This window comes from Syngnathus leptorhynchus, chromosome 13, assembly GCF_054491065.1.
Source record: "Syngnathus leptorhynchus isolate UIUO chromosome 13, UIUO_Slep, whole genome shotgun sequence".
NCBI lineage: Eukaryota > Metazoa > Chordata > Actinopteri > Syngnathiformes > Syngnathidae > Syngnathus > Syngnathus leptorhynchus.
Genome location: NC_141207.1, coordinates 4,935,470 through 4,957,294, shown reverse-complemented (window position 1 = coordinate 4,957,294; position 21,825 = coordinate 4,935,470). Strand labels below are relative to the sequence as shown.

General features: G+C 42.1%; 2 protein-coding genes across 5 annotated transcripts; one reads left to right on the top strand and one right to left on the bottom strand.

The window, feature by feature from the left end:
* The first annotated feature begins 293 nt into the window (after positions 1–293).
* On the top strand, positions 294–17,405 carry cers1 (ceramide synthase 1). Its single transcript, XM_085927698.1, has 7 exons — positions 294–1,443; positions 11,028–11,187; positions 12,383–12,563; positions 12,625–12,786; positions 12,972–13,107; positions 13,461–13,642; positions 14,212–17,405. Exons 1-7 carry the CDS (start codon positions 1,210–1,212, stop codon positions 14,252–14,254), a joined length of 1,098 nt encoding a protein of 365 aa, XP_085783824.1. The 5' UTR covers positions 294–1,209; the 3' UTR covers positions 14,255–17,405.
* Positions 16,638–21,631, bottom strand: ncln (nicalin). 4 transcript variants are annotated; one of them, XM_085927694.1, is made up of 15 exons: positions 21,364–21,631; positions 20,506–20,696; positions 20,150–20,294; positions 19,950–20,044; positions 19,807–19,887; positions 19,627–19,730; positions 19,433–19,521; positions 19,226–19,365; positions 18,884–19,110; positions 18,676–18,763; positions 18,547–18,585; positions 18,294–18,457; positions 18,132–18,185; positions 17,963–18,041; positions 16,638–17,878 (listed from the first exon to the last, which is right to left on the bottom strand). In XM_085927694.1, exons 1-15 carry the CDS (start codon positions 21,536–21,538, stop codon positions 17,816–17,818), a joined length of 1,734 nt encoding a protein of 577 aa, XP_085783820.1. In that variant the 5' UTR covers positions 21,539–21,631; the 3' UTR covers positions 16,638–17,815. The 4 variants fall into 4 exon arrangements, with proteins under 4 accessions (XP_085783820.1, XP_085783821.1, XP_085783822.1 ...); XM_085927695.1 differs by having other exon boundaries at positions 18,294–18,454; XM_085927696.1 differs by having other exon boundaries at positions 18,932–19,110.
* Between the last annotated feature and the right edge of the window lie 194 nt (positions 21,632–21,825).

Genomic DNA, 21,825 nt, shown 5'->3' with positions numbered 1-21,825 from the left:
GCAACTGAGCTGCTCCAAAAATGTTGGAAAACCGCTCTCAATAAGAACACCACTGCAAACCACAATAATCAATAAGCATTGTTCAATCCACAGCATCTTTAGATCTCTATGCGTACATTTTATGCACTTGCGGGAAAACATTCGTGATTAAAGTCACTTTGTCGTAACATTCCATGGTAGCGTTAATAAAAGGTCAACACGTGTGTTCAACGGATGTTTTTTTTTTTTTATGGGAGAGGGGCGGGTGAAAGCTTTCATTCTATACGAGGACGTGATGCCGGATTTATCCTTTTAAACATGGTGCTGTGTTTTCACAGCATGTAGATAAAAGGTCTACGTCACGAGCCTCTGCCTCCACCCTGAGTTTTTTTTTTTTTTTTATTACCTCCTTTTTTTTGCATAAACGTGGCTGTCGTCCTTCAAGCGTCGTACATCAACCGTGGAGATGCTTCACATTTTAAGGTCGACCATCGACGGTTAAGCTGGGGTTCTTCTATTTATTTGTCGCTCTTGTGTGGGTTTTTGTCTTTTAAATTGAAAAGATCCGTTTTTATACCTAAGCGGAATAACGGTCAAGGGTTGAGACGTGACGTAGTTGCTTTAATGTCACAATAGTCGCGTGTTGTCTCGGCCACGCCGCTACGCTTTATGAAGCTCACTTGAAATTGATTTGGCGATCGGGAGCTTTTTGTTATAGTGACTGAGCCGGCTCGGAACCTACTTCCAATGCCCGTCTGTCTACTGTGGAGTCATTTGAAGTTAGCTCGACAGCTAACCAGCGACACGCCGCGCTTTTGCCGGTGAATTGGCCGCGTGCGCAGCGGAATGATGATGACGATGGTGATGGTGAGAGGAAACATGCATGCTGTTCTCCATGGCTCCCGTTAACTGCCTTTTACGTGGTTACATTTTTACAATGATTGTCGCTTGTGTTTTTGCGGAGACCCGTTAACAAATCATGAGCGGGCACATGCTGTCAAATATGGACAACAAAGAATAAGGCGACCCGACCGAGACCGCGGGGTGTCAGATCAAGCTTTTCTTTTTTTTTCTTTTTTTTTTAAGACAGCTAGCAAGCTTGTTAGTGGATTAGCCACACGGCCCGGACTCGAGAGGGATCTCTTCATCCCTCATTTGGAATACCCCCCCACCCCCCTTTCCCAGTGCTTTTTATTTTTGTATTTTTGCTACCGTTCGCGCCGCGCTACAATGGGCGCTCAGACCGGGGATGTCGAGCCCATGCCGGGATACTTGGAGCTCGTCAGCCGAGCCTCTCACGTCATGCTGAAATCGTGGAGAGACTGTAGCCAGTGTGGGCTGGAGCTCACAACACGGACTCTCCTTGATCACGCTTACATCACCTGGACCGAGATCGCTCTATTCTTCTTTTGCGCCTTTTTGTGGACGCAAATCAGGCGAGGGCTGACAGAATGTCTGTTCAAGGTAGGTGAGACACATGCACGACCTCCACCCCCCACACACACACTTACCCATTCCGTAGCATCCATAATTGAGATATTAATTGCTCCCCATAGGCAAGAAAGACACAACAGGTGTGAGCCAGAGAGGAGAGCAAGTGTTGGCTGGAAATAATATAAATGGATGTGTCTCACAGTCAGTCACAAAATGACGATAGGAAGTAGGCACAACAAACCCCAAAAGCAGGCCTAGCAAATGCAATCATATTGTAGAGTCTTTTGGTGTGCATGTTTTTATTCATATTCACCCTAAGCATCTATTGCCAGATCAGCTAGGAAAGGCTTCAGCTCACCCACAATCACCCTCATGAAAAAAAACCCACTAGGAACTGGATGAACGGATTGTGTTGGTGTACCTAATAAAGTGTCCACTGAGTGTATTGGCCATATGGTTAGAAGCAAAGGTTTGGTTTATCTGCTTCTGTTCAAATTAATCCTCCCACTTGTAAATTATGGATTCTCTGACCCGGTGTGATTGTGTCCGTTGATGTTAGATGTTATCACCCTTAACATTAAGATGATCATATAATATACTTTGTCCATCTTTGCATTGGGGTGCACATTTCTGTTCTGCATCATTTTTGAGAATAATTGGAATGTTTTTAAACAAGAATCCCAGTGCTAACAGTATTTTTCGATTGGTCGGTCTATAGGTCAGTCCACATACGTGGATGTTATTTTTACAAATGATTGACCTAAAGTGTTGAAAATAATAGTAATGTTAATAGCTGAAAAGAAACTTGCCATTTTTGGGGTCTCCAGATAAGCCAGTGAAATGTAGGTCAATGCTTCCAATAGTGTTAAGGCTAGCTGGCCCATCTCTAGATTTCACATGTAGAAGATTTATCTTATTTATTGCACTTGCAACACTATTTTACAGCTGTGGTTGTTTTTTTAAGTACTCCATAGATAAATAAAGTTAGCATTATCAGTCAATGTCTATTTTCGGCTAACACAACCGCCACACGGCACACACAAAAAAGTTTTAAAATGGATTATCTGTAAAACCATGAAAATGGATTATCACTAAGCAGAAATGATGCATCACACTTAAAAACATTCTCGATTTCACAATTTCACTCACTGACTGCTTTTAAGCGGTGTGTTTTTTTCTTTTTTTGCCATAGAGTTGGCGCCCTTGTTGAGGTCAGGTGCACTTAGGTAAAAAGGCTCTACGGCTGCTTCTCTTGCCCCCCCCCCCCCCCCCCCCCCCCCCCCTTTTTGTGGCTCCATCCTGTTGCTTTTACCCATCTCATTGTGGCCTCTGGTCTATTGCATTTGTGTTAGATGCTATGGATGATGCAAAACCTCTAGCTCGGGGCTTCATGCAAAACTCCAGATGTGACCAAAGTAAGCCGTGACTAAGGCCTGTTTTACATTTTATGTGCTTCCATAAAGGATGCAGAACTATGTTTGTAGAAATGAGTCATTGTGCGTTTGATTATGTCGGCCATGCCTAATATGCAAGATTGGCTGTGTGTTAGTTTGTGCGCTCGAGGCTAATGCAGCTAAAGTATTGCTGTGAGGTTCTGGAAGTCTGTGGTGGATTGTCAGATGAATCCAACCGCACTTAAATTGACGCTGGGCTGAAGAAATTGTTTGATTGAAACCATATTAAGTCACTTTTATTAACATGTCAATAATGATTCAATTATATAAGTACAGAATCTCCATGAGCTGTGATTCTAGGGATATAGTTGAGCCCGCCAGAATTAAGTGTTTATGTCAGTGGGCAAAATTGGTAATCAATTAACTGGGCAATATTAAATGTGCCGTTGCCGTTATAAAGATTTCAGTAATGGGATCTCGAAGAGTGACAGAACAATTGTGGCACTCTCGTGTTTCTATTATGAAATGGCTGTGAGACTGAATCAATTGATGAATTGTTAAAAGGTCTTTGTGAATATGGATCTATGCATTGTAAGACGACATCATTATTATTTTGCATGAAATCCTGAGATGTTGCATCCAAGTAGTGCACTTCATTTGGGATCAATTGGATCAATAATGTTCTTCATGTTGTTTAACTCACTTATCTGTACACTGCACCTGCGGCTGACCAATAAGATAAAGCAATCTCACGTGGTTTGCTGTCATGCATAAGGGTTCGCTTCAGTTTTTCTTTTGTCATGTGAAAAGGAACCGAAGCGGGACAAACCAACTAATTCAAACTAATGACCCTTAATTGACCTATTTTCTGTGTACACATGAAAATGTGGGCATGGTTGGTCTGCTAGCCTCACTAAGTTGCATCCCAAAGACACAAGCCCAGTGGGGTACCAGTTGCACCCTAGAGGCAAATTGGCTTCCACTACCCAATCAAATATAGATGTCAATCTATAAATGATTCAGTATTACTGTAAGCACACTCCCTCAAACCCAAATATGGACAGCGCCTAGGGTTTGACTTTTACAGATGGTTTGTTGTTCTAGAGTCTAAACTAAGCAAACAGTAAGCCGGTAAGCCACTTTTGAGCTGGTGTCACTGGGTTCGAATTGCATACTGATAGTTTGATGTACTACGATATGTGATTGTTACTAGATCTCCCAATATATGTTGTTAATAGTTTGAAAAAAAATATATAAAATGATTGGTCTTGTTTTGTTTTTTCTTATACCATAAAAACCTGGCAGTTGGACAGTGGTGTGTAGACTTTTGCAACCACTGATTTCCACTGTATTTCCTATTCCCCTGTGAATGAAAGCATCGAGAGAGGATGTTTGTTCACACGGAAGCACGGCTAGAAGAGGGAAGAGAGAGTAGAGAGCGGAAGGAACAGAGGCCAGAAGTAAGGCCCGCTGGCTGAGTCAGCAGAAAAGGACCAATCATGAACACAATAGCGTGCATACTCCTGCCAGCCCATATGTTGGTGGTCCAAGAATTCACTCGAGCACCATGCAACTTTCATCATGGGGCAGGCTAAGCACATTCTTAACGCAAGTAGTGGCGAGCGTGGCGCAAAATCTATCAGCAGCAGCAGTACGGCAGTTAATAACCGCTCTCATAAACATCAGCCGAGACTCGCACACGTGTCGTTGTACACCGAACTGCAAAAATCTGCAGTGCGCTTTGCCAGCGTCGCAGCGCTTATCTTCCTCGAGCAGAGCCCCAAGAGCAACGAACATGCCTCCCCGGACCTCAAAGTGAAAGCGGCCTCAGGTTGAGCAAGTTTCCTCCACCGCAAGATACACGATCCACCTTCCTCGTCCCTCTCATTGATATTGCATTAGAGGCGCAAGGAGAAATCCGACACTTGAATTGCGGTCAGGGAAAGTGCTTGTCCGTTGGGCCAAAAGTGCTCACTCAGGTGGACGTCTTGGAATTCCGAGCCTTGAATGAAGTTCAGCTATTGTTAGTTGCATGTATTGCCAGTGATACCGTCATTTAATTCCATCAACCTAAACAGCACGTGACATGCGATCCTTGTCCGACAATATATCCACCGCTGGGTGTCGACTTCATCTCCTCTCTTTGAATCGTATCCATATAGGATCTTCTATAAATGTGTTGGGTATCGACTTCCCATCAATTGATTGAAACCACTGAGGGCAAAGGCGATGTCGTTCAAATGATAGAAATAAAATAGCTAAATTTGATTTGGAAGTCCAATTATAAAAATGTTTTCTTGTGAATGCAACAGCAGTTTTTTTTGGTTTTTTTTTAGGGTGCTTCAGCGTATCTTCCATCCTTTCATTTTCTGTAGTGCTTGTCTTCATTAGCGTTGAAAGTGACTTGGAGCCTATCCCATCTGATTTTGGACTAGGGCTGAACAATATAGAAAAATAATCAAATTGTGATCTACTCCCCTCCTAAATATTGTGATTTAATATGTGATTTTATTTTTAAAATAAACACAAACAATAACAAATTTATTATACAGACGTTTTGGTTTCATAGATTAGGCTAATTTAGGCCAGGCTAGTCATAAGATTAATTGTTCCACTTTTGCCAACTGTAGATTCTTCCCGAAAGCTGTTTTAAAATTCCCGTACCCGCGTTGTCACTCTAGCTTGCACACGATGCACATCAACAAACAACAAACAGCTCTTACGGCCCACTTACCGAGCGAGCACCACCTACTCAGCACTTAACAGCAAACAGTGAGCAAGCGACGAGCTTGCTGGCTCAAGTGCCAGAGTGTTGCCTCGTTGATGAAGAGGGGGGGGAAAAAAAATATTTTAGCAGATGGCTAGAAACACCGATGACCATGTTTTGTGTGGACTACATATTGTACAACAGGCATTTTGAAATCTGCCTCGGTAGTTTCACGAATCCAATTCAGCAAGCAGGTGTCTGAATAAAAGAAAGACTCGAGGAGGAGTGACTGCAGGTTTTCCAACGTGGTGAATCACAAAGCAGCCATATTTCTTCCCCCCCCTCCACAATGCAGTCTCATGAATCACCATTGTTTGCTGACTGTAATGGTCCCGCACTCTTTTGGGCAGCTGGAATGCGCCATGCGGCCTTGGCCATCTCAGAGTTCCTGTGGCCAGCCACTAACTGATTTTCCCCTTCTGTTGCCCTTATTTAACCCTACGCATTACAAGTTTGCAATCAGGCCACTCCATTACTGCAGCAGTCAGTGGAATTCCAACTTTATTCTGTTTGCGCAATGCTATGGCTCCGTGTATCTTGATTTATTTGACAGATTTACATGTATATTTTGATGGCTTTTTAGATTGAACACTCAAAAAGTCATTTGTCTGTTTTCCATTCATGTTATAGCTACATTTTTAGCATTTATTGTTAGTAGGAAAATTGTCCAAAAGGTCAAGGGTCAAGGATTTCCCCTTTTGGGGAAATTAGCAACCTATTTTGTTATATTTTTCCAATATAAATGTTAAACGTATTTTATACTCAAGCCAATATGAAGGTATTTTGGATTTTGCTACATATAATTATTTTAAGAAAATTAGATTAAATATAAACATGAAATGTGTGATTTTTAGCGAGCAAATTATTTATCCCGAATCAACAACTTTTTCTACTAGTTGCAGCCAAGCAATGCACTCTATTTTGTCTCCATCGCTTCAGGATGTGATACATCAACAATCCACACAATCAACAGAATTTTTAATCCACTAATTGATTTCATAGCCATCTGTACGTCATGCATTATTCAATATGTGTTATCCCGCACGATAGTAGAAAATAGTTACATTGATTGAAAACTACGTCGGAAAAAATCAAGAACAACAGGCAGTGAAGGTCAAGTATTAGTTTACTGTTCATTACGGTGCTTATTTATTTTAATCACATTGAAATTATATTGTGCACACTCAACAGGAGCTTCTGATTTTTCACACTCATCTCTGGAGCGCCTTTCTTTTAATTCACACACTAACGTGAAAGTAAGGCAGCATGACAGGGCAATTTTTTTTTTTAATAATTGCTCTGTAAGAGAGGCTTCGGACTAGTTGCAATGTGACAGCTACTGTATATAATCATCAGCCTGTGTAAATCTTGTCCAGCTAATATAGAAGTGGAGTTGTTGGAAACACACACGTGACACACACATACATTTGCACACAACTGTAGTGTCATGTGACCTCCCTACTAAGCAGCGTTAATAGCATTAGCGCTTGCCATGGACCCAATCTGCTTGAACGCTAACAGCCATCCATTTAGATTCTCACATGAATGGCCTTTCCCTAAGGCTCGGCAAATGTTTCATGGCCAACATTCAATATTGACTAACATTTTCATTTTGATAGCAATAGTAATGCCATAATAATAGAATGGGCAGACTTTATGAAATTTAGAACTGTGACAGCTGGACACGCTAACCACTAGCCGTTGTGACATTCATTAACCCCATTTAAAAAAAAAAACGAGCCACAATGTACAGTACATTTGACCCACTTTAAAGTTTGTTCTTCAGAGCGCTTTGTTGTTCTTGAATGACTCCATTGTCTGTTGAAGACACACATTAATGCCTCTTTTCTCTCCCCAAGCTATCTGTGGCACGACCACTGCATTATGAACGATAGCCGTATGTCTCGCTAATAGGCTAGCGAGACTGAGTCGTTTAAAAATGAGTCGGGAATGAAGCTTTGTATGTGTTGCTTTAAACGATGGCTTCAATTGCATTATTGTCCACAGTTTGTTCCTTTCTACATTTGTCATACCAATTAAGGGATTATATATTTAAGTGATAAAATTAATGAAGAGCACATGATTGTACTACGTTAGCACCCTAACACACACACACACAACTCTATTGTCAATATTGAATTAGTTGTTCCATTTTAAAATTTAAGAGTTGAAACTATTATACATAAAGTTGCGGCATTACATCGGATTGAGAAACTCAAGCGTAAATTAATTCAGGAAGTGAGTCATACAAGAGCCTCGTTTACAAAAACTTGACAGTATTCAGAAAAAGCAGCTAGGTTCCACTTCCACTCTATTTTGGCGCTAACCTGTGATGCAGCTGAGTCAGCCGTGTCTGATATCCCATAAGGCGTGTTGATTCTATTCAACAAGATGGACGCTGTTGAATGATTTTCTTATTTTCACAATTTAAAAACATTCTCGTGTCTTAATTAAGGTTGAGTGATTTAAAAAATATATATCTAATGGGAGAGGTTGTGTCGTGACAGAAGTTCCTTAACTAAATCAACACAAGTGTCTTTAAATCAAACTTGTGTTTGATAATCAGCATTTTGATAGTGTTGAAGCGGCCCCCTCTGAGAAATGCGAGTTTTCTTGGCAGGATGGGACTTGGCAGAAAGGCAACACGTTTGATCCCGGGTTAGGCCAGCTTCATTTAGTTGTCCTCATTACTTTGTGCATGAAGAGGCTCTTTGCTGTTTGATGGAATGGAAACGTGTCCGCGCTGTTGAGCCTATTTTTCCAAAGGATCCTACTTTTTTTCCCCCATCCCTGCAAACAAGCGTTCATTTCTCCGTTTCGAGCAACCGAGCTGTGCATTTAAACGAAACCACATGTAACCCTCTCAACATTTGATTACCTCATGTCTGTTTTTTACCTCTACATTTTTCACCAACATGATCATGCGGGTCCAATTCTTTATTGTTTAGTCTAATAAAAAAAAAAAAATGCAGCTGGCCCATCTTGAGATGCTCAACGGACCGCTGCAACTTAGTGGCTCCAGTGAGCATAGAAGATGTGGATGATTTAACTTAAATGACCCAGAGAGCATAGCGTGTGTCTGAGTGGCTGCGATTGAGAAGCAAAAGATCACAATTACTGATTTTTCCATCATATTTTATTCATGTGCCTTTGTTATTGTTTAATTTCTTGTTAGGCTTTACCCTTTACCTTAAAGAGGAAGGTGAGGAAAGAGTTAATGGTGCTGAACTATCATCATTCTTATGGTCCAGCTCAGGAACGGCGCCAACTTTTCTTTCTTCAGTCATTATCTGTCCATCCATTCTGTTAAATTCCTTTCTCCCCGCAAAGAACGTCCATCTGTCACTGCATTCAATGTGAAATGAATACCAAAAGAGAAAGCGTAATAATAATAATAATAATAATAATATTAATGAACTAGAATTGCTCCTCCTTGTGACATGCACAAGGTGAAGCAACCCAAACTCACTGTGCAGTTTCAACCTCATAATACATGCAGTTCCCTTTCATCACTTTATTTGCCAATCTTTGTTTGAATTTTGGATATGTGATGACAGCCAAGGGCCAATTCAGGTCAAACCCTTTGATTGCACCCTGCAAAGAAAACAAAACGGAAACAAATAGAACAGGAAACATCTTTCTAGCCAAAATGCAGTTTTAAGATGATCATATCTGAATAAAATAAGTTAAACTGACTTATGGGTTGACTTTATCTGCTTATACAAGAGGCCAATGAAGTCCGTTCATACTCTTATCATCTCTCATCACTTCCACTTCCTGTAAGAACATAGAAGGTTCAGTAATTAGAGCAGATGCATGCCAGCAGGGAACCAAAGGAAATGACAAAGAATGAGGAAGAAGTGGAAGCATGAGCCAAGGGAACCACTTGTCATTAGGTCTCCTTCACACAAGTCACATTTTTTCTCTTCCGTTTCCTCCTGTTTAAAAAAAATAAAATAATAATAATAATTAAAACTTGCTTCATGAGGTGCCCTCATGAATACCAAGTCCTTTCACAAGTTTTAGCCAAGCAAGTCTCAAAATCATAAAATTGCTGACCTAAGTCTGACTTAAGTTGAGTCCCCTCACCTGGTTGATAGAGTTAAAGAAGGACTGTTTCATGAAATCCAATGAGGGTCTTCCTGAGAGAGTTGACCGGTCAAAGGTCCGATCATGGCCACTTATCTGACAGGTCCAGTGGGATTATCTCAGTGTCCTTCATCCACTGTCATAAATGCCACTTATTTGGCGGTGTTGTCGTAGTGAGCGCGTAAAAGACTCCCAGGTCAAGGTGTTAAATAAGTTGATAAAATCTTTTACATAATAATATAGTTCATAGTATTTATTGTCATAGATATACATTTATTGGTTGTGTTAAAATATGGGAAGAAACCCTTGACCTAATATTAAATTGCAATATTGAGGGGAGAAAAAAAAGATTTGCAATTTGTTTGTGTTTCAGCACCGGCTTCGGAGAGCAAGCGAGGTTTTGGGGGGGGGGGGGTTCGAGCGATGTAGAGCACGACTGAGGGGGCATGCTGACAGCTGGCTTCTATAAATAAATGTCGCAGGCAGGGGGGGGGGGCAGACTGAGAGGGAAGATGGAACCCTGGAGTTGGGCTGAGAGTGAAGGAGGGGGGCTGACAGATGTGCTCAAGTCTTCCGTCCGCTTGCTTCTTATACACGCATGCCAATGAGTCACGTGCTCTCTGCATGCTTTTTTTTTTTTCTTAAATTTTTTTGATTCACGTTTGTCACAACCGCACAAGTCAAAGAATGTCGCTGTCAGCTTCCTTTCTTGTCTCCACACTTCCGGGGTCATGCAACCGCTAAATGTACAGTATTTCATCTTTTGTTTGATTTCGAAATGAAATCGGCCAACTGATAACACACCCAGACGTTTATTTCATCTTTCGTAATCGAATGTGACGTGAATCACGGAATCCTCTTGATTGGGACCTTCAGAGGATGCATGGTTTACATGTAGTCATTGTCCGGGTGTAATCAGAACCTTATCGAATGAATCGTGTCCTGTTGACTCTTTGCTAACAACTAACTGGACTGAAGCATGAGCCAGCTGGAATATTATTTAAGAGGCTTGTCACAAAACGGGCTTTGAATTGAAACACTCGATAAACATCCTGACTCTTATGCTGTCATGTTATGTCGTCATCTACGCGGGCATCGTTATGGAGTTCTCCGGAAAGAAAATCTACAGGGGAGAGGTTGTAATGTTAGTAAGAGGGAAGCGGGTCACTGTCCCCGCCAGCGAGGAGGTGGTGCCTTTCTATCACGCTACATCAGGATGTCAGCAGGCCTCGCCTCCACTTCCTCCATTTTTTTTTGCTTCTCAGTAAGATACGTGGCTTTAAAAATGGACAAATGTGCAATAGATTGAATTGAATCATGACTTCAGTGTTGATGTTTAAAACGGTGCGTGATGTTCTCTGCAGCCTCTGGCACAGTGGTGCAGCTTGCTGCCCAAAGATGCCGCCAAGATGCCGGAGAGTGCGTGGAAGCTGGTCTTCTACACCATGTCGTGGTCCTACAGCACCTACCTGCTCTTCTTCACCTCCTACCCCTTTTTCGACAACCCACCGTCTGTCTTCTACAGTAAGTCGAGAAGTATTTTGAGAACCGGGTTCTGTATTTACATTGCTACAGTCGAATCGGAACCTAAATTGAAGCGACGAAACAGATTGTTCTCGGCGCTTTAGTATCGGATCTCTTTAGACTCCGAAGGTGTTTCTAGTGAAGCGTCAAATTCAGTTTAGAGTTGCACAGAGAGAATGCATATTTAATCGCAATGTTACCGAGCCCCCCCCGTCTCTTACGTAAGTCCTCGAGGTAGCAAAGTCAAGACAGTTTTCCAGTATTTGACCAACATGAAAAAAAAAAAAAAGCTTGCATATCTCAGCGGCAACATCATTATTTCCATCTTTTTTGCCCGGGAGCAGTTTTGGTGGGCCGCATAAACAGGGCAGAAGAGGCCTGTGGGCGGCCAGCCGGTCGTCTGCCCCCCCGACAGGTTGCTGAGATAAGAAGCTGCAGACGTTTTTGTGTGGATGAAACAGCAGCAAGTAGCCTGGCCTTTTGCCACTTTGCTGCCTTCTTATACAAATAACACCATTTTGCCTGGACATGATTAAATCCGGGCTGCACTGCGCTTTGTGTGAAATTTACAGATACTGCACCCATAGATGGATTGATAGACAAAGGTCAGTTCAATTTCAAGACCTCACCTCAATGGCTTTCTCCCATGGCAACACAGTTCATCAAATTTGAATCGTGATCATGATTTTGTCAGAACCTGATGATCTCATTTATGAACTATTGAGTGTGCAAACGAGACTGACTAAAGGCCCGCAGTCAGATTTTAATTCATAGTAATTTGACTGAATTAAACTATTATTGTTTTTTTTTGTTTTTTTGTCATCATAAACATTTGTACCACATGTACGTCATTTCCAATGCTGGTACGCGTGAGATTTAACATCAACGCACTTGAAACACGCTGATGGTATTACCTCTCCATTGTTGTCGGCAGATGTTGAGCTAGTGTGACAACTGCCGCCGCAGCGTTCACAGTGGGTAGAGCTGCTTGTCGGGATTCTACCTAAATCCCTTCTTATTACGCCCGTGTGATTGAAATCACTCTCTCGGGGCACACAGATTACGTGACAGTAATATCTGTCGGCAGTACCGACCCAAAACACACAAGTGTGTATCCATAACATCCATTTCCGGTAAAATGGAGTTTAGCTTCAGGATGTATCCGACTTTGACGCCACCTCTTCCATTTCTCCAGACTGGAAGAGTGGAATGCCAGTGCCTATCGACATTGCCATTGCCTACTTGATCCAGGGCAGCTTCTACGGTCACTCCATCTATGCCACCGTCTACATGGACGCCTGGAGGAAGGACTCTGCTGTCATGGTGGTGCATCACATCATCACCTTGGCGCTTATCTGCTTCTCCTATGCCTTCAGGTAGTGTTTTGTTGCTATGACTATCCAAACGCGTTACACAAAATGGTGTGAATGTCGCTAGGTACCACAATGTGGGCATCCTGGTGTTGTTCCTCCATGACATCAACGACATCCAGCTGGAGTTCACCAAGCTCAACATCTACTTGAAATCCCGAGGAGGCGGCTACTTCCTGCTGAACGACGTGCTCGCCAATATGGGCTCGGTCAGCTTCAGCATCACATGGTAGGTATCTTAACAAGTTTGGGTTCAACCTACAATGTCATCGTGGATATTGTAGTTATTGCTAATATGCTAACAGTTGGTATGATAATTTTACACTCTGCCCTACAATACCGTCAGGGAATAATTTGGTCTAAATTTGTAGGGGAACATATTTTTGTTTAATTCCAGACTTCTTTGTCCCTCAGGTTCTGGTTCCGCCTGTACTGGTTTCCCTTGAAAGTATTGTATGCCACCTGCGTGTCAGTCCCCAACATTCCATTCTACTTCTTCTTCAACACTCTGCTCCTCGCTCTGTTGCTCATGAACATCTACTGGTTCTTGGTAAGAGCACACACAAATAGGGCATATACAGTTCACCTACGGTCTTTAAATGGAAATCTGTGATTTATAATGATTACATTTTTTTTTCACGGGTTTTTAGTTTACGGCATGTCATACACGTGTCCGTATTAAAATGATTCACAATTCCCAAGGCACTTTATAGCAGCACATGAACACAATGAGCACACTCACTCAGAAGCTGTTGTCGACCACAGCTCACACCAAGACACTCACACCCGGACTGGTCAATGCCACTCGAACAGACACTCCAATACAACTAGTACAGCAAAAGGTTCACCGATGCCAGGTGGCCCTTGGAAATAATTTGAGTCTCTTTATTTTCCCACCACCAGTTCATCGTCATCTTCGTAGTGAAAGTGCTGAAGGTGAAGGAGGTGAATGACGTCCGGGAGTACGAGGAGGAGGAAGGCGGCAATGCAGCAGCGGGCCTGCTCCGAAAGCCTCAAGCGGCGGCAATGAATCACAGCGGTGATCACGACGATGATGATGCTGGACATCACAACTCTGACGAGGGGTGAGTCCATACTTAGAAAACACACGCGCTTCTATTGTATGTATCGTATTTTGGATGAATTATGAATGACGACAAAAGGTATTCGACATATGTTACACATGTGTGTCCAGGATTATCTGCTCAAAGTCAAATGTGGACCTTGACCACAAAAGTGATCAATTGTGGCATCATAAAGATGCATGTGTGCAGTGTCATACAATCTGTACATGATAACTTGGTGAGCTTTAAACTGGAAAAAAAAAAATGTGCGCGTATATTCTGTTATCTGAATATATATCATACTTTGACTCCATTATCTTCTACCTTTGACTTTTGCACTCAAAAGAAAAATTATTGTGAGCTGTTATTGCAGTACAATGGTGGTGTTTTTTTTTTTTTTCCCCAAAGAAGTTAAATCTGTACAGTGACACTTAACTTACCTAATTTGTCACTGCTCTTAGCATCTCGGCCACGTTTCACACTACCCCGTTTAGATAATTTGATCATCAAAATTATGAAGTCGACTTCCCCTTTCATCTGGATGGCCTTGAATCTCCGATATCATCTGTTCCTCTAATCTATGCCTACAGGAAGCACGTACAGAACGGCATCACCAAGGAGAAGCATTTATGAACAGAGCTGCGGCGCCCCCACCAGGAAGGAGGAACACCACCGCCTCCTAATACACATGCACACACAAAACATTTTCAAGTATTTTCCATGTTGTTTTTATTCAAGCACTGTGAATGTTATCTCGTTGAAGCAGTGAGGAAACAGACTGTAGAAGGTGTGAGGTGTCACATGTATCCCCTTCCCCTCATCCAATTCCTCGCTTATTGATTTCACTCTCATCACACAGGTCCGCCCGCCGTAGCCTCCTGCCTCCATTAGCAACATTAGTCGTGTGTGAGAGTGGTGAATGAACGGCGAGCGAGTGGATGGATGCAGCTTGTTCTTTTTACAACACTTCACCTCAATTTAACTTGTTAACCCTCCCGTCTCTCTCTCTCTCTCCATCAATGTGTGTGTGTGTGTGTGTTGCACTGATATGAAGGCCAACAAGCTGACTGCTGCTTTAATGACGGCAACTAGCTGGAAGTGATTGACTTGGGTTTTTAAATCGTTGAATTATTTTTGTTTTTGTGTGTGAGAAAGGACCCACAGACGAAGTGAAACTCCGAATCGATATTATTTAAGAAAACAAAACTAAGTATGCACACGTATTCAGGAACGCATGACATTGGAATGATTTTTGGGAACATGCAATGGATTTGTTTTTATAACTAACGCGGGGATCTTCTCGCTATGTAATCTGATTATTATTTTTCTCTTTGGAAAGGAGTGAACGCTCCTGTGGATGCATGCGATTTGCACACAATACAGAGTAGGAAGGAAAAAAAAAAAAAGGTGCCTCGGTACCTCCGACCTTGTCGATCAACTTTGGGCTCTTGTTTTGAAAACTCAGCATGTTTGTGGTGCTGGAACGGGGCGCACACTTTGTTGTCATCTTACCTTGTCTCCATCATTCCCTCGTACGCTACTCAAAACGTTTGGGGGATATTCGGCCTCCAGGTGAAATTTCACATGGAATAGAAATCTTAAATGTGAATTTTATTTCAATCTTAAACTATCCAAATGTCCACCTAGAGAAAAGCTATCGAGGTTCTCGTGCATTTTAAGTTCAATCCCAAATTTGACCTGCAAGCCAAATATCTCCCAAATTTTGGGTGAGTAGTGTACGTCAGTGTTTTAGTATTTTTTTTTTGGAGGGTGTATTCGAACTGCTGCTGTTTAATTTCTCTCTCTTTTTCCCCTCTGAGCACACTGTTCTTATTCTATTATTTTTATTGTATTGTATTATTCTTTCCTGTCTTTTTTTTGGACAGTCTGATGTAATCAGATGCAAGAGGAACCAGAGAAAGCTGACTTGTTTTTTTTTTTGTGTTCACTTGAATCCACTGTCTAGATACAACCACCATGTCACCTCATCCTTTTTTCTAGTTGACACTACTGTGTCATATTCTGTAACTGACATGTCAGCTTCTCAGGCTGCTGTGTTAGAAATATGTGAGGCATCTTGTGGCAGTATTAGCTTATACATATTTTTGGGTTGTTTTTTTTTTTGTGCATGTAATTAATTCAACTAGTAAAACAGTTTAACAACTCCTTGAAGGAATTAGCCCAGTAAGTGACACAACTACTTGAAATAATTGATTACAGGAATTTTTCTTTTGATTATTATTTTTGTTCCTATACAGTAGATAACATTCAATCAAGTGAAAGTGGTTGTGAGAGTTCAAAACACTTCATGTTTATTATCCACTTTAATAGTGTGTCACTAAGTCGAGATACGCGGCACAGAAAATGGTTGACGGGAAGGAAAAGGCGAATAATGCGATGGGTACCCAGCAGCGGTGATTTTTCTCTTTTGTTTGACTCCAACTGATTGAAATCAAAGCTTTGATTGTGCCAAAATGTCCACTTGTAATGACTAATCAGAAATGGGAAGGTTGCATGTCAGGCTGAAAGCCATGCAAGGTCTTTGTTGTTTTACTAAAAAAAAAAAACATAATTGCACTGTAATTTATTAGCATTTTTAATGTTTTTTAGTTAGATCAATAGTCGAAAAAGGAAGGGTGAATTGGGGTATTTTTAAGAGCCTTTTATGACGTTGGGATGAAACATTGTATTTTAATCATTCATTTTTGGATGACTGATACACAGACCATGGAAAACTTAATTGCCCGCAATGCAACCACTTCCTCTTTTATAGAGAATTCTAATTTAAAATAAAAAGGTGTCAAGTAAGAAAAAAAAAAAGATTTATTTTGTCATTTATTTTGCAAAGATGATCAATGACCAATGGTAATTAAAGTGTAGACCTTCATTTGAATACTCAATTCAGGCTTTAAAGCCTAAATTTTGAATATAATCTAAAACGCTTAATATTAATATCCCTATGTACCTTTTCATCTCGATTTCTTTTGGTTTAGTCAGTTAAAAAAACAACAACACGTTATTTCATCATTTATTTTTTTAATCACTTTTTTCCTTTTTTGCAAAGATCATTATTCAAGTTCCACCAATGTTCAATAAATTAATTGTCATGAAAGTGGGGCTTTTGATTTGTGAAAGAACAAGTCATGCAGAAACAAACAAAAAATCACTTGTAGGTCACAGTTTTAAACAAAAAAAAATATATCTCACAAGATTTTGCTTTTCAGCAGTCAGCGGTGCATTTAAGACTAACACCCTAGCCTCCCACTTTGTGTGCTTGTGCCCACTTTCCAGTTGTGAACTTAGAAGTTAGCCGTAATCAGCAAAAGGTCATGGCAACACAGAGATAACCAAAAAAAAAAAAGTAATTTATCAAGTTGCAGATGTACTTTTACACACAAAGTTGTGATTAGACAAGAAAATGGACTTGAGGCTTTTACCTTTTGCTGCGTTCAAACACAGGACATTGGGAAGGTCAGAACACGACACACTACATGCACACACACGTGATTAGAATCACTTTTCAGGGTTCCATTTTGACTAAGCTCTACTATATCTTACTTTTTCTTTGAAAGTGGGACAAAGTAGAGTGAACATCTTGATGTAACATTAAAGGTTACCTACATACTACTACACATTAACTTGATTGGTTAACAATACTTCAGTTGGGCTTCTGTTTTTAATACATGGGTTGTTTGGACTCAAAAGTGAATGATTTAGTTAGTGCCGAGTAATTAGTCGGGACTTTCTGGTACTTTTCAATCATTAACATTTTTTTCTCGTTACTGGCTCGTAAGCCAACCATGTGGCCCACGTAGTTGTTACGAGGTGGATAAATTAAAAACATCCAACCTATTCAAAGTTGTTTCACTTAAAAAGATTGTTTGTTATTTCAAAGAGGTTCTGAACAATAGCAAAAAAAAAATTTTTTACAGTAAAACAGATTTGCGTCCCTCCAGCTGCCAGTGACATCAGTGCATTGGTGAAGACGAGCGTGGATGTGTGTGTGTGTGTGGGGGGGGGGGGGGATGAAACTACTTCTGTCTGCATGCAAATTCCAAGTTGGCAGCGAGCACAGGAAGTGACCACATAGCTGTATGGCAGAGGATAATGGGAATGACTGGGGTGGCTTTGAAAAGCACCCTGAGAAGAGTGTCAAAAACAAGAAACGGTGTTGGAAGGTTGTCTCGGCTGGCTTTAGTGGGCCTTCACTTTGGGTTGGGTGACTCTTCGCGCCATGCTGTATAAAACTCCAAAATTCTGTTGGGAGGGGGGGAAAAAAAAAATGTTAACCTGAATTTTTAGCTTTCACTGATTTCCGATTTCAATATGGATGGAGCTTACTTGGATGGCAAGATACATGGCGCCAAGGTAGGCAGCGATACAGACAGCCAGCAACAGGTCAAAGATGGCAGGCTTGACCCTAATCGGGAGGACCATCCCAAAAAAGTTTTATGAGTAACTAAATAATTTCTATTACACTTTATTTTATTTTTTGGTATCAAACAATCACCTGTAAGCATTCATGGTCTGCTTGAGCTGGTCATAGAAGACAAACTCTGGATCCCTGGAAGACACAAATATATTTTTAAATTCAAAATCACTTTTTGTGTGTGAAAGAACAAAGGATCAGAATCAATATTATTGAAGACAGAAATCACATGGTTATGTTTACCGCTTGTCTGCTTTGACGTAATGTTTCTTCACGTCCTTGAGGTAGCGTCCCAGGTGGTACTCCAAGGTGGACACCACGCTGCTGTCCTTGTCCACCAGCTGGGCGGCCCGTGGCTGTGCTGTAAGCCAGTCCACCATGGCGGACAGGTGCTCCTCTTGTACCTGCTGGACGGAATGTATGAACACGTCATATACATCCAGAACCCCCCCCCAAAAAAAATCTTTTTTATCATGCGGAGTAGCGATCAGCTCACCATTTGTTCAGTGAAGATGTGCAGGTCGCTGGGGGCTCCCTGAGAGGACATAAAAAAACCCCACCAGTGACTTGACAGGCTACAAAAACATTCCCTCATAAAATGATGACTCATTTAGAGGAGTCTCACCTTTTCAGTCAGGTTATAAATGACTCGTGCTAGAGCCTCGGCCACCACCTTTGTGTTCCTGCTGAGTTTCTCAATGTCTACGTGTGGCCTGGAACACACACAGTAAGACAATGTCCACAATTGTGAAGGGCAAGTAAAACGGAGGCAGTGAGCAAATGTGCTAACTTCACATTGTGTTCACATAGAATTTATGCAGTCGTGAACCCACCCAGCAGGGGGCTCTCCCGCTCCGTAGTGAGGGGAGGGGGACACTGACCGCACGTCCATGATGCTGGAACGCTGCGCCAGGCGGTGCGAAGGCAGGTGCGAGAGCGTGAAGGCTGGCAAGCGGCGGATCCCGAAGCGCTCGTGCTCCCACGCCAGCATGTCGTCGGCCAGGTTGATTTTCTTGTGGACCATGGAGAACTTCATCCCTGGGTACTGGCTGGCCGCCACCTGGGAGTCGAAGCGGGTGGGGAAAATTTTTTAGGAGTATTTTATTGTGCACTTGTTCGCTAACCGTCAACGTGCATTAGCGCTTTTCATGAAGACCAAGTGAGAAACGTCTTACCATCTCCAGCTCCCTGAGCAGAGCATACTGAGGAGTTCCCTCTTTGGGAGGTTTGGACACGTGCAGGTGCAAAGCGTCTCCGTTACCCAGAGTATCGAGACACAACACAAAAGCAACGTTGTCCTGGAGAAGACTTGAGTCTACAGAGAAAAATAGATGTAAGCCAGGGAAGATTCGAAAATAAGAAAAGTTAACGGAGGAGTGGACCTGTGTGGTCCAGATTGTCTTCGAGCCAGCGTTTGGTGCCCTGGTAGTTGAACTTGCCCCCACCAGAAACAAAGAACAGCAAGTTGTATCTGAAAATGAAACAAATATGAACATTTTCTAATGTTTGACAGTGCTGGTGTGCCTAATAAAATGACCTTTGAGTATATTTCATCTGCTTTGAACATTGTGCTCACCCTGCATGTGTCCTCTTGTAAGTGTAAAGTTTGGAGAAGAGACGGGCCAGCTCCAGTAACATGGACACCCCGCTTCCGTTTGAGTCGGCGCCATATGACAGCCACTGGACGCGCAATACAAACATTATTACAATAATACAGGGTTTATACAAATGTTTAAAAAAAAAATGGCGGCCATACCGGAGCAACTCCAAAGGAGTCGTAATGAGCCACCAACACGATTGTAGGTAGGTCCTCTCCTCCGACACCAGTCAGGCGTCCCTGAAAAATGAAAAAGCATCTTATTAACTGGTGAGCGGACTCGTGTGAAATCAGTCACTCACCTCCAGACTGGTGATGGCCCAGTCACTCATGGCTTTGCTCTGAGCACCACTGGTGACCATTTGGAAGCCATTGGCAGTGGCCGTATGCACCAATACTACGGAATGACAAGGACAGCTTGACGTATTGAATTGACTGTGGTGTGGTTTTTATGTTCAAGGGCAATGCAGAATGGAAAAACATCAACTGTGAGTCTTTTTACCTTCAGCTGCAGACAAGGCTCCCTGGGAGGAGGAGGAGGTCAGGGTTTGAGTGTAAATGGACAGGAGCTCGTCATCCTCCATGGCAAAGTAGACGGGGACGATAGTCTCTGTGGACAACATCTCCGGCTCCAGCTCCATGAATTGCTACGAAAACAAAAAAAATGCACATAATTCAGCAAAACCCTTTTCCCCCCAAACGATATAACTAGCAAATGTTACATTCGTGAAGAGACAAATGAAAACACTACGTGGAATCTTAATTAGTCACAACTAATGCAACGTTTCTAAAAATGGAGAGGTGGTTCACAAATGTGTCAATTTAGCAATCTGCTAAAAAAATTGTAGAAGTGAGTACCTGCACTATGTCCTGGGGCATGGTGGACATGTTTTGTGGCAGGATGATGACCACGGCCCCAGCAGACTGGCGCAAGGCTTTTTGATACTTGTCATAGGAGAAATCTGCTAGCCGCATGATGACACAGCGACGACTTAACACCTCCGCCTCCACAGTACGAGCTTCGGTGTTCAGGATGGCGTTTCTGGTACCTGAGGAATGCCACAGACACGTTTAGTTGTTACTGTTCAAAAACGCACCACCGCGATGGACTAATGGTTAACACGTCTGCTTCACAATTCTGAGGGTCAGGGTTCAAATCTCAGCACTTTCTCTCATGCTTGTGTGCTTTGTTTTCAGGTTCTGGCTTGCTCCCAAGAATTTACAACTGCACCTCCTGTGCAAATTCAGCTGATCTAAATGTGGATCACTTTCAAATTCTCATCCCTCCACCTTCCATAGGGCGTGTCTAGGGCTTGATCCACATGAAAGCAGAGATGAAATCATGCAAACTCCACACAGGAAAGCCAGCCAAGATTGGAACCCTCAATTAAGTGAAAAGCTGACGTGCCTTCGGTTTACATAATGAAGAACATTCGTCTGTTGTCTTGATGAGAAAAATTCTGTTCAATAAAGTCATTCAACGACATTCATTTTTTTAAAAACTTGCTACCAACTAGCCTAGTAGCATTGCGAGCTACATTAGCCACAAGCTAATTCATGCAAACCCACTCCATGCCGTGATTTCTAAGCAACATTGATACGAGAACGAACCTCAACTGAAGGTTATGATTAGCTTCAGATCGTTGTGGTTTTCGTGTCCAAAAAATAGGACATTTCAAGAGGGTAACTGGTCGTCAAAGGAATTGCGGGACTTACCGTAGGGTTGTCCCTGCAGGTCATATTGCTGCATGCGATACACCGTGAACTCATGTGCGGCTTCGGCATGGAGCGGTGACACCAGGATGAGCACCGCTGGGATAAATACAATGAAGGTGAGGGGAAATGAAGATTTAAACATGTTATCGAACACTTCGCTCGCCTCTTCGAACATGTTGGCGATTGCAAACGGATCACTGATGAGAATGAAATATTGTCGTCCGCCTTCCCTGCTTGTTGTCTGACAGCTCGCAGCGTACCCACTCACTGACAGTCGGTCAATTTTGATCAGGCGAAGAGTGCACGGTAAATTACATGTCCTAATTTAAATATTGTGCAATAATTCTGTATAATGGAAATATTCTTAATAAATAAACAACAAACAAAATAAAAACGAGGATTTATTTTCTATTGAAATCAATAAGGGATTGCAGCGAAGGCCCGTCAGGCATATCTTGGACA

Coding starts and splice junctions, on each gene's coding strand:
- cers1 (XM_085927698.1), top strand. CDS start 1,210: ATGGGCGCTCAGACCGGGGATGTCGAGCCCATGCCGGGATACTTGGAG. Junction 1,444..11,027: donor TGACAGAATGTCTGTTCAAG/GTAGGTGAGACA, acceptor TGTTCTCTGCAG/CCTCTGGCACAGTGGTGCAG. Junction 12,787..12,971: donor GTCAGCTTCAGCATCACATG/GTAGGTATCTTA, acceptor TTTGTCCCTCAG/GTTCTGGTTCCGCCTGTACT.
- ncln (XM_085927694.1), bottom strand. CDS start 21,538: ATGTTCGAAGAGGCGAGCGAAGTGTTCGATAACATGTTTAAATCTTCA. Junction 19,888..19,949: donor GGGCCATCACCAGTCTGGAG/GTGAGTGACTGA, acceptor TTCATTTTTCAG/GGACGCCTGACTGGTGTCGG. Junction 18,458..18,546: donor ACATCTTCACTGAACAAATG/GTGAGCTGATCG, acceptor CATTCCGTCCAG/CAGGTACAAGAGGAGCACCT.